Source organism: Podarcis muralis, chromosome 5 (genome assembly GCF_964188315.1).
Source record: "Podarcis muralis chromosome 5, rPodMur119.hap1.1, whole genome shotgun sequence".
Lineage (NCBI taxonomy): Eukaryota > Metazoa > Chordata > Lepidosauria > Squamata > Lacertidae > Podarcis > Podarcis muralis.
The window spans coordinates 91,528,113-91,540,572 of record NC_135659.1 but is presented as its reverse complement, the minus strand read 5'-3'; the positions used below and the strand labels follow the sequence as shown (position 1 = coordinate 91,540,572).

The window sequence follows — 12,460 nt, the reverse complement described above, 5'->3', positions numbered from 1 at the left end:
GTCAGGGCATCCTGAGCCCCAGCATAATGTGCTTTTCTCCTAATATCTGCTTATTCTTGTGTGCAGATGGAAATACAGCTTTCAATTGCCGTACCCCAGCCAGGGAAGTATGCACTCCTGGTTGAATATGCCACTGAGGATACTCCGCAAACAATCAATGTAGCAGTCAGCTCACCGCAGCTTGCCGTTCAGCAGGGCACTCTCCTTATATACACCTGCAAGTACAGGTATGCCCTCAAGATGAAAGACAGTTAGAGTGTGGACCTAACGGAGGAACAGACACTCCTCATTATGTTGCATAGTTTGTGACTAGAGCTTTCTTGCTATTTCATTCTACTGTTATTATTGGGGGGGGGGTTGTCTCAGAATTCACAGTTAGCCTTCTTGAGCTGTAAGCATCTGTTTAAATTTCCTTGGTTTTAACTGGGCCAAAACAAAGATCCATCCCATGCAATTAACTTGCATTATCTCTTTCAAAGCAGCTGATTGAAGGAAGACCAAGAGAGAGAGAGATCAAGGCTATGTAGATCTTCTGCACACTTCTAAAGTGTCTGCTGGAGACTTTGCAGGGAAATTAACAGGGATTTAGTAAAGAAGCCACAATAATAGAGAGCAGGGCAATGCAGCCTATGGTTATTGTTTCAACTAGGGAGGGAGGCAATGAGTTGATAGTCTGCCTGTCCTGTTACACAGTCTAATAAGTACTTCCTGCTTTGCAGAGCCAATGTAGCATATAGTGGTTAGAGTACCAAACCTAAGACTGGAGAGATGAAGGTTGAGATCCCCACTCTACCATGAAACTTGCTTCATGAGCATGGGTCAGTCACAGCCTCTCAGCCTGACCCACAGGGCTATTGTAAGAATAAAGGTGAAGGGGGGGGGGAGTAACTTATATGAAGCCTCTACCTCCTTCAAGGATATACAGCAGGGGTCAGCAAACTTTTTCAGCAGGGGGCCGGTCCACTGTCCCTCAGACCTTGTGGGGGGCAGGACTGTATTTTGAGGGGGAAATTAATGAACGAATTCCTATTCCCCACAAATAACCCAGAGATTCATTTTTTTAAAAAGCACACATTCCACTCATGTAAAAACACGCTGATTCCCCGACTGTCCACGGGCCGGATTTAGAAGGCGATTGGGCCGGATCCGGTCCCCAAGCCTTAGGTTGCCTACCCATGATATACAGGATACAATTTTAATAAATAAGCAAGGACTGAATGGTCTGAAGTCAATTTGCGTTCCATGCAGTTGTGTGAAAGGCACAGGCTTTTTCATCTCTTAGTATTGCATATACCAGTGCCAGAAACCTGGACCAAGAGTCCATGTTCTCAGAAGAAGGAGGGGTGAAATTGAAAATAGCATGAGCATCCTAAGCCTTGGTGCTCTATTTAAGCAACTAGACAGTATTTATATAAATGACAGATTTATGGCATTGTCTGGGAACTCCTTCGACTTCAGCCCGTGACCTTAACGATAGGAAACGAAGACCTGGATATCCTTGGGAAACACCCCGATGCTATTACTCAAAGAAAGCAATTCAAAGAGTTACAAGGGAAACCACCAAGGGGGTGGGGTGGGGAAGAGTACTTGGCAGGATAAGACTATCCTTGAGCTTGACCGCTGCTTTTGTCTTGCAGTTTCCTCTGCCGTGGGATAGTTTTAGATTCGCTAAATCGCTTGGCAGCTTTCGATCTGGCCACCAAAGCTACAATTCAGTTCTCTGCAGATCAGGCCCACTTTTTCTTGGTAAGCCTTTGAAGCAAAGCATTGCCAGACTGTGGCAAAATGTCTACAGCAAACCTGACAATTCGAAGGTGGGGGCAAGTGGAAGAGGAGGAATATTAGTGGCTGTGGGGTGGGGAAAGATTGGAGATGGGAAACCGACTTTGGACACTGAAATATACTCGGAGTCGAGTGTGGATTTCATGCTCTTTATTCAGCTCATAGTAGTGAGGAATAGAAGTTCCCCCAAAATGTCTGCTTTATATACATTATTTTCACAATGGGCCCCATGTGATTGGCTAGTTCCAGGATTCTCCTGTAGGCCAATCAGGTTGCGGATTCACTTCCACCTGGAGTTGGATTGGGTGGCTCCTGTGGACCAATCAGACTGCTGCATTCTGGATCCTATTGTTCTAGGACCAATCAGACTGCTGCATTCTGGATCCTATTGTTCTAGGACCAATCAGACTGCTGCAATTTGGATCCTATTCAACTCAGTACATAGCAGACACAGTCTGAGCCAAGGAGTAGGAAGGCATGATGCAAGCTCTGAAAGAGATTTCTGTGTTTATGTTCTCAGTTCAGTGACAGGAAAAGGTTTCTTTTGCTCTTGAGAAGCAGTCAAGATGAATAATGCTTTTTGCTTTGGCAAACTTGGTGGGTCTATCCCACTGTTAGTCTATGGCCTTAGTCTTCCCATTTCCCCCTTACTAGGAAAGGAATCTATTCATCCTTCCCTTATATTTTCATATCATAGGTAGCACCAGAATTATTTCAATTTAGTTTCTGGGAAATAATTATGGAGTTTGCATCAGAATTATCTAGATCTAGTTTCTGGAGGAATATGGAAGTTCACCACAATAAGAAGTCACTTCCTTGCCAAAGAAGCTTTTACTAGGAAATGCTGATGCAAACATCACAACATCTGGATGATATGAACCAGTAACCACTCTGGTAACATATCTTGTGAGGACACAGACTGCAGCTGTTAGTTCTGGGACTAGACAAAATGAGAAACAGATTTTGTCTCATCACACAGACACCTGCTGCATTCCTCCATAGGTCTCTGCTTTGGATGTTTTGTTGTGTGAACAGCAAATGTGAGAGTTCTAAATTGCCCTACATAAAATGTTTCTAAAAGTAATATTTGCACAGACCTAGAAGCAAAAGCACGAGTGGTTCTCCTCCCCACCATGCCCAACCTTGTTTTCCCTTCTCTTCTGTCTTTAGCACAAAGTGTACCTCATCCCATATGAACAATTCACATTAGAGTTTGTGGAACCAAATGTTCACTGCATCAGTGTCCATGGAGCATTCTCACCAAACAGGTAAAGGTCTTTAAAAAATGTATTATGCTTAAAACCGGAGCTTCCATTGGTCTCTCACCCAGGCAACTGACCAGGTCTAGTTTTAACGGTGCTACAGTGCACACCAAATGCTTCAAAAACCATTCACTAGATCCTGTTAATGGCTTAAAGAGTTCTCAAATGATTGAAGACGAACGTGCCCCAGAGTAACGGCCATGGCGCCTTGTGTTATGCCAGGTGTGGCAAACGTTTGGCCCTCCAGATGTTGCTGTGCTACAGCTCCCATCATCATCCCTGTCCACTGGTCATGCTTGCTAGGGCTGATGGAAATTGTAGTTCAGAAACATCTGGGGGTCCAGAGGTTCCCCACACTTGTGTTAGGCTTTATATGCCATCGTCCTATTTTAATGGGTTATGGGTGGTATTGTATTTTAATTAGTTAATAAGGTCAGCATGTATGGTGCTTTACAAGAGTTAACGTAAACAAAAGACAAGTGTGAAGGACAGGAGAAGAAGCAAGGGTAACCTTGAATGACTGGATCAGAGCAAGTGAAGTCACATTATGCTTCATTTCACTTGCAGGTAAAAAGGTAAAGGTAAAGGTACCCCTGCCCGTACGGGCCAGTCTTGCCAGACTCTAGGGTTGTGCGCTCATCTCACTCTATAGGCCGGGAGCCAGTGCTGTCCGGAGACACTTCCGGGTCACGTGGCCAGCGTGACATCGCTGCTCTGGCAAGCCAGCACAGCACACGGAACACCGTTTACCTTCCCGCTAGTAAGCGGTCCCTATTTATCTACTTGCACCCGGGGGTGCTTTCGAACTGCTAGGTTGGCAGGCGCTGGGACCGAACGACAGGAGCGCACCCCGCCGCAGGGATTCAAACCGCCGACCTTTCGATCGGCAAGTCCTAGGTGCTGAGGCTTTAACCCACAGCGCCACCTGCGTCCCCACTTGCAGGTAGTATCTTGCAAGACAGTGTAAAGAGTGCTTGAGCACCATTTAACTACTATCGGGGTTGGGTGTGGGTGTCCAGGATTCTCCACAGCTAATTTTCAAATTCCATTAGAGAGTCCACTTGGAATGATCTGTGGAATTTTGTATGTGTGATATTTGTATGCTTTGGTCTGAACATTGTCATCAGTAGCCCTTGGTATTTGTTGAATCTAGGTATCTCAGTGGGCAGCTGCAGTAGCTAATTTTTCTCAGGGACTGGAGACTATATAATATTGGGAAGGTAGCTAGTACTTGGCACAGGAGAGTAGGCACTTGAGGCTATGAAGGAGAAGAGGCACCACGTATTTTCCTAAGGAAGTATGGAGAACGGTCCATCTAAGTGAGCATCCTGTTCCCTGTGATAGCTAATCAGATGTCTCTGGGAAGCCTCTGAGCAGAACTTGAACCCAACAACTGATTCCTGGTGACCTACTTCATCTGAACTTGAATGGTTAATAGCCATTGCTAGACGTACCCTCCATAAATATGCTTAGTCCCTTGTAAATGTATATTCCCATTCAGAACTAGGAGGATACCCTATGATGGGGGATTCCTATCATGCAGATTCTTAAACCTTAGTTCTGTTGTTGTTTCTTCAGCCTAGTGGATGAAGCTCAACTAAAAGGATGCAGTATCAATTTACAGTTGAACTCCTCCCTTCCCCATTTCTTATCCAGACTAGGTGAAGCTTGACTAAGTTTTAGATTCTAGATTCAGGTAGGTAGCTGTGTTGGTCTGACACAGTTGGGGGGGAATTGTCTAGTAGCACCTTATAGACCAACTAAGTTTGTTCTGGTATAAGCTTTCGTGTGCATGGTATCTGAAGAAGTGTGCATGCACACAAAAGCTTTTACCAGAACAAACTTAGTTGGTCTATAAGGTGCTACTAAATGAGTTTTAGATTGTATATAGGAGCCAGGAGAGAGATGCTGTCCCCTATCTAATAAAGTCTTCCTGTAATCCTGTACAAGGCATGCTTTGCATTATGGACATTTGAATTCCCTTCCTTGCTGTGTTCCCATGGGAATATTTGCCTTTTGTTTGACTCCAGAGCCCATAAAATTCTTCTTCTTTTCTCCTCCAAAGTAGTTCCTGTGTCCCATCAAGGTATCAGAAGATTTCGCAGTCCGTTGTCTTGGAGGAAGGACAGTTACTACCAGTCGCTCCAGGCTTCCCCCTGATCCATGCCTTTAGTGTCCCCCCAGTGGCTATTCCGCCTGCAGCTCCACTTCAGCCTCCAACCTTATTAGACACCTCTGCAGAGCTCATCCTGCTAAAGGCTCCCCAGGTAAGTGCGATGAAGAGGAAATTAGAAAGTAGCATTTGTTGAGATCGGGCCCAATTGCCTTCAGGAACCGGCCTGCAGACTGTCCGTGGATCGGCGTGGGGATTCTGTTCGTTCAGGCTGCGCCATTTCCCCCCCTGCGCCATTCCATTCCCCCCCCCACACACACACACACCGCAGCGGTGCCTCCTCCCCTCCCTCCCTCCCTCCCTCCCTCCCTCCTCCTGGCTTCTGCCTGCCCTGCCTAGAGGAGGAAGGGGGCTGGGCTGGGCTGAGCTGGCTGAGCGCCATTTTAAGCAGCCCCTCTCTGGAGCCAGCCCTTTTGCGCTGTTCATTTTCCCTCCGCTGCTGCCGCCGCTGCCCTTGTGGGCCAGAGAGCAGAGCGGACAAGCTCACTCTGCCTACTCACAAGAAGTGTCGGCGTCGGCGGCGGTGGTGGTGGTGGTGGCGGCATCCCCAGGGAAGACATTATGAGCTAGACATTATGGGAGGTATCCAGTGCTCCCGTTCTGGAGTATTATCCTCCCCTTCTTCCATGCATGCTGAGCATCCTCAGAATCAACTCTGGATGGTTCGGGGACCCTCCGGAGAATATTTTGGGGGCAGGCAGGGAGAGGAGAGGGAATGAAAGCACCATTGCACCAGTAGAACTTGGCTGGTGCTGCTTTAGAGACAACACAGAATCCATAGTGTAAGTGTTGTTGTTTCTTTAATGTGAAAGGAAAGGCTGTCCCAGGACTCCTGTGCAGTGTGTCAAGAAGTCCATATGCGAAGGAGGTTTTGGTGCTGATGTTTGTTTGTGGGCATCACCCTCTTCCTCTAATTGAAGTGGGCCGCAGCAGGTGGGCAGAGAAGCAGCAGCCAAAGAGAAGAGGGGAGTTTTCAAGCTGGCACTCCAGCTACCAAAGGCTTCCACTTCCAGGGTGTGGTGTGGCATCAAAACAGAGATTACGGAGGTGGGCACAGAAATGTTGGCAGTGCCTCAGATGTAACAGGAGAGTATTTTGCAGCATGCGCCCCTGCTGACTTGGCAGTCTTTTCTTGTGGAGGTACCTTTATAGGGAAAATAAATATCCCAGTCTGGAGTGGCTGTTTCTGACGTAAGCAGCACTGAAGTCGCAGAGGCAACCTGACATTTAAAAATCAGTGACACAAACAACATAAAGGAAACAATAGTGTTTAGGATTCTGCCCCTGTGCTTTCTTGCAGACAACTATTGTGTTGAATGGCCACATCCAAAGTCTGGGGCGTTATGCCTTCATCCTGCACTGTTACCAGCCCAGTCACCCAACTTTTCCTGTGGAAGTGTTGATCAACGGTGGACGCATCTGGCAGGGTAAGTGATCCTCCGGTTTGTGTTGGGGCTTGTAGGGCTGCAAGCTAAGCAGTATTAATAGTAAAATAAGGGTGGGGTTCAATGAATGAGTCCCATCAGCGGAAGTCTGTGCAATGGGGCTTTTGTTTAGGGAAGTTTTTAAATGTTTGATTGTTTATTGTGCTGCTAATTCTGTTGGGAGCCGCCCAGAGTGGCTGGGAAGGCCCAGCTAGATGTGTGGGGCATAAATAAATTATTATTATTATTATTATTATTATTATTATTATTATTATTATTATTATTATTATTTCCATCCCCTGCACGCTCCCCCCACAAAAAAACTTGTCTTGGGGGGGGTGGTCTGGAGAATCCCCAGAACTGTATGTGGGGGTGGGGGGAGAAAGTGGGGGTTGTTCTGTCTGGCAAGCTGAAATTCTTGCCCTGCTGGGGCGATGGGCATAGCATAATGTTGACTTCCTCCCTAAGAGTGTTTTGCATATAAGCTAGCCAGACTGTAGGAGGATGCTTCCTACAGTGTCAGCTGCAAAAAGGAGCCCCATGACACCTTAAAAGACTGAACAGAGTTATTGCGGCAGAAGGTTTCATAGACTAGAGCCAACAGCATAGGAGCTGCCCTTAAATAGATAATAACAATAGTCATTATAGCACCAGCTCTTCCATTTCTGCTCATGTTCTGCTAGGACTTCCTTCTGCAACCTGGTACCCTTCCAAGTGTTTTCGACTACAACTCCCATCAGTCGCAGCCAGCATAGCTCGGAGATAATAGGAGTTGTAGTCCAAAAGTTCTAGACAGTAATAAATTGGGAGAGACTATTGTAGAACATTAAGCTTGTGTGAGATGACTGCTGTCAAGGGGGAATACTTCCAAGGTATGAAAGCAGAACCTGATGAACTTAAGGTGACGTGTACTCTCTGGCTTTTTCCAGGACAGGCTAATGCTACTTTCTGCCCACATGGATATGGTTGCCGGAATCTGGTAGTTTCAGAAAATCAAATTGTTTTGGACATTACGGATAATGACTTGAGTGTGGTCATTCGTGTGCCAGAGAATAGGTACCTTTGGCTGGTATGTTCCTATCTTAATTTTGTGTGTGTGTGTGAGTGAGGTCTGCAAGAATGACTGCAATAACTAATGGGGAATTCTAAAATATGTTCTCTCCCACTTATAGAACAGCATTTCTCTGTATGAGGTGAAGGAGGCATCCATTATGCTAGCCCTTCCACCCTGTAAAGGCAGGGAATATGTGATTTTCTTTTGTGGTGTAAGAAGGGTCACCTGACTCATCCGCCTCCCCAGATCGTTCCCAGTTTGTTTATTTGCTGTTTGATCTTTTAGGATTATATCCTCGTGGTTCCTGAAGACAGTTATGGTTCCAGCTACCTTTCAGAAGAACCACTAGACAAGTCCTATGATTTCATCAGCAACTGTGGAGTCAACAGCTTTTATATCAAGTGAGATACAAAAAATGGGTGCCACTTTGCAAAACCATAATAATAAAGTAATAATAATTTATTTTTACCCTGCCCATCTGGCTGGGTTTCCCCAGCCACTCTAAATTCTAAACCCTCTACTGGGCTTTGGGTAACTTGACGAATACATCCAGGATTTCATCTTTAACATCAGTTCCCATTGTTGATGTGAAATTTATTATCATCACCACCACCATCATTTTATTTTTATGCCGCCTTTCCACAGCCAAAACCACCATCAAGGTGGTTTACAATATGAAAAGGTTCATACAGTTACAAAAATAGCAAAGTAGTCGTAAACAATAAACAACACACATCAAAAGTGCACAGCCGTAATTGAACAAATTCCACATTGATAATACAATCCAAAATAAAGATACAAAAAATTATCAGCAACAACCCCCCATAAATAATAGCCCAGTGGTTTTCAGCCAGTGTGCCCTGGCACCCTAGGGTGCCTTGAATGATGGTCAGGGGTGCCACGGGCAACACTGGCCTCTGTCCCTCTTTCCTTACCTCCCTCCTCAGATGCCCTCTTGTGTCTCTGTCTCCCAAAGGCTTGCACAGCTGTTTTTGCAGCAGCCCTGGCTAATAAGCTCCCCAGGCAAATAGTGCCTCTGGGGCTGGCCAGGGGGTGCTGACCAGGCCCCTGTGGGGCAGTGTGAGGAAGCACCTCTCTTTGTGGCTGGTCGGGGGCAGCTCAGAGACCAGGGATGGTAACAGCAGCTGCCCAGAGAACTCCCAAGGAGAGAGCAGAGGAGAGGATGTTCTTTTCAGCAGCCTCAACTTTTGTAGTTGGAGTCAGTCAGGAATCCACCCTCCTATGCCAGGTGGGAAAATCCCTGCATTGCAGCAAGCAGGTCTTCCAGGTCTCACACCCAAGGTGGCTTCCCTTAATTTCCAGTTTCACCAGTCATCCTTAGAGTCAGTGCTTGTGTGCATTTTGCACATATACAATATAGCTGCACAGATGCAGAATCTGTTAATTGGTCCATAATCAGCAGCTCTGTCTCCCCAGGCTCAGAGTTCGCGTCTTTCTGCTTCTAGCCCCCCAGATTTGGAAAGAGAAGCTGCGGAATGGGGCAGGCTACAAATCATAATTCATGAATTAAATGTGTGGACTGTCTACTCCTGTGAGACTCAGCACAGCACCTTCTCCCTCTCTCTGCAGCCCTGCAACATCCTCCAAGTTCTGCCAGGACTCTGCCATATCTATCTCTCTTTTTTACAACAACGGGGCCCAGCCTTGCCACTGCCACGAGGCAGGAGCCATCCGGAGCCAGTGTGAGCCGTTTGGTGGCCAGTGCACTTGCAAGTCAAATGTCATCGGGCGAGAGTGTTCCCGCTGTGCTACAGGCTATTGGGGTTTCCCCAGCTGCAGACGTGAGTCTTTTGAGAGATGTTGTGCCATTCGGGACTGATATGTACAGCATGCCAGGTCTGACATGCATGCCATTCAGTTTCGCTTTCCAGACTAACATACCCAGAAGCTGCTGGGTACCTGTATCAATATTATGTGAATGGAATACTGGGCTATGGTTCTCCCTGCATCCTTATGTTTCAGTGGCAGCCTGGGAACCTGTTTTGAATGCAGTGCTTTCCTTCCATAGAACTATTTTGGAATTATATCCATGGACGGCACTACATCAGAATGAAAAAATGGGTGCAAAATTTTCCAGAAGGAGGCATGAGTGGGGAATGGTTGGAATTAGTAACCAGATCACAGATGCTTCAGGAAAAATACACATGGCCATAGAATTCCAGCATAGCATATATGTATATTCAAGCATGGAGATTAATTGCAAGCCTATCCCCTGGCAGAGTAACTTTACAACAGAGCCTGCAAATATTCAATTGTCCTTTTCATGCATTGTGCTTCTGAGCAGTTGAGATTGTGGAAAAGGAACTTCGCTCATAATTCCCTGGCCATCCATGGTCAATCTTTGTACATAGAAATAGAAGTCTCTTCCAGATGCCTTCCCTTGTTCAGCAGTGTTCCAAGCTGTTGCTCTCTGGCTGCTACCAGAAGAGACATTCGGCCTCACTTGCCAGAGAACAGGAGAAGCAAGATGCTTCTTACCATTCGCAGCCCCAATGGATCCTGCTAGTCGGCTGTTCACTGAGATGGTCTTTTATATACAGAATAAATTAGCACAGCAGCTGCTGTTTCCTCAGCTCTGTTTCTACTTTAGATTTAATGGCTGAAAAATACACACACGTGCTTCTAATTTCCTACAGAGTGCCTGTTGAGAATTTATGAACAAGGCCTGTGTGGGCAAGTGGAATCTTGTGCTACTAAACTTATTTATTGGCATGTAATTGGAAGTGTCTTTCAGATTCAGATACATTCCAGTATCCACTAGACCAGTGTTTCCCAACCGGTGTTCCGCGGCACACTAATGTGCCGCGAGACCTTGCCTGGTGTGCCGTGGGAGGGAGGCGGGCGAGTCGGGCGGCGAGAGGCGGGGCGGCGGCGGCGAGGATCCGCGTCGAGCCGGGGGCGGCTCCGCGGTGGTGGTGCCGAGGTTTCTCTCTCCATTCTCCCCTCACACACACACACACAGGAAATAACACAGGATCAGCTGACAGGACCCGGCCAATGGGGCGGCGGCGGGGCAGCGCGCGCAAAAGGGAGGAGCGCGAGACAGCGGACGAGGAGGAGGCCGGCATGTCCGGGCAGCAGCAGCAACAGCAGCAGCAGCAACTCCCGGCGATGGCTCCTCAAGCCCCGGGCAACCCTACTCCCTCACCGGCCTCGGCCGCCCTCCTGCTCCACCCGCCGCCGCCGCCGGCGGCCACCTCGGCCCCGCCGCCGCCCCCTCCTCCGCCCGCTATCGCCGCCGCCTCAGCTGGGCCCATGCCTGCCGGGAGCGGCGGCGGCAGCAGCAGCAGCAGCGCCCCGGCACCCTTCCCTCACGGCGGCGACCCGGCCCTCCTGGTTCGGGAGGCAGGCGCGAAAGCCCCACCCCTCGGCGCTCGCCAGCTCCGCGCGCGTCCTTGCCTGGGCGAAGGTGCTTCTTGGACGGGAGGCTGCGGCGACCAAAGACCCCGGCGGCTGGCAGGAGGAAGCGGAGGAGGAGCGGGAGGCTGACCCCGAACTCGTGGGAGGAGGCGAGAGAGAGAAGGCGCTTGGGCAGCCACCCCAAGCCGGCGCACGCGGGCGCCCCTTTGGAGCTGCCCACCTGAGCGCACGGGACAGGAGCGGCGATTTGATTCGCGCCAGGCCACGCTTGCTGCGGAGGGAGGAGGAGAGCGGCGCCTTCCAGCCTCGTCTCGCTTCATGACAGCGCCGACCGAGCCTGAGAGGGAGCAGATCCGAGGGGGATCTCCCCCACCCAGCCACCCCCTCGCCGCCCGCCCTGCTCCTGTCGTGGCAGCTGACGAGCCGACTCGCCCTGACCTGCGGGGTCCCCCACGCCGCCTCCGCTCACGGCGGCGACCCGGCCCTGAACGAGCAGGAGAAGGAGCTCAAGCGGCGCCTCAAGCAGCTCTACCCAGCCGTGGACAAGCAGGAGGAGGAGTTGGAGGAGTCCCTCAGTCCCTCGCTTTGCTGCCTCCTCCCCCCCCACCCCCAAAGCTTGGAGGTTCCCCGGCAAGGGGGAGGGAAAAAATTGAAACTTACACTTTCGTGCGTCCCTCCCGGCGTGACGCTGCGCGCTGACATCACGGGGCTGTAATGGTGGTGTGCCTCGAGATTTTTTTCATCAATCAAGTGTGCCTTTGCCCAAAAAAGGTTGGGAAACACTGCACTAGACAGATAGTTATTCTGGGCTTAATATGTGGGGTGTGTGTGTTGTGATATGCACCTGCCTGCTTTCACTTGCAGCCTGCAACTGTGGAAGTCGCCTGTGTGACGAACTGACAGGGCAGTGTATCTGTCCACCACGCACCATCAAACCAGAGTGTATCGTCTGCGAGCCCCAGACCTTTGGCTGTCACCCACTGGTTGGCTGTGAGGACTGCAATTGTTCTAGTCCCGGGACCCAAGATCTGGCAGAGCCAGGATGTAACATAGACAGTGGACAGTGCAGGTGGGTAATTATGGATGCTACTTCCATGCATAATTGGGCGCCAGCTGCAGTGGCATCTGAATATCTTTCTGCGCTGCTTCGCGTTATAAATGAAACTCGTCTGGACAGTTGATGCTTTCGGCCAATTCTGGTTTTGGCCAGTCCCCAAAGTCGAGCTGTGTGAGAATGTGAACTCTGAGCAAGGCCACATTTTGGTAGCCTCTTTCTCCCCGCCAGGGTCTCAACAGGACTTGTGCTTGTATATCATTGGGGGGGGGGTGTTTGGCTACACTACCTTTGTGGCTTTCTGTCTCCCCAACACATTGGGGGACATTG

At 49.1% G+C, this 12,460-nt stretch overlaps 1 protein-coding gene across 2 annotated transcripts in view; it reads left to right on the top strand.

Moving 5' to 3' along the window:
• Window positions 1-12,460, top strand: part of LAMA5 (laminin subunit alpha 5) — a 209,382-nt gene that overhangs the window by 135,227 nt on the left and 61,695 nt on the right. Inside the window, exons 27-35 of one of the 2 annotated variants that reach the window (XM_077929358.1) lie at window positions 67-227; window positions 1,638-1,746; window positions 2,953-3,050; window positions 5,113-5,311; window positions 6,518-6,644; window positions 7,571-7,710; window positions 7,981-8,096; window positions 9,286-9,497; window positions 11,941-12,145. In XM_077929358.1, coding sequence (XP_077785484.1) covers window positions 67-227; window positions 1,638-1,746; window positions 2,953-3,050; window positions 5,113-5,311; window positions 6,518-6,644; window positions 7,571-7,710; window positions 7,981-8,096; window positions 9,286-9,497; window positions 11,941-12,145 — 1,367 coding nt within the window. Of the gene's footprint in view, window positions 1-66; window positions 228-1,637; window positions 1,747-2,952; window positions 3,051-5,109; window positions 5,312-6,517; window positions 6,645-7,570; window positions 7,711-7,980; window positions 8,097-9,285; window positions 9,498-11,940; window positions 12,146-12,460 lie in introns of both variants that reach the window. The other variant, XM_077929357.1, reaches the window with a different exon arrangement.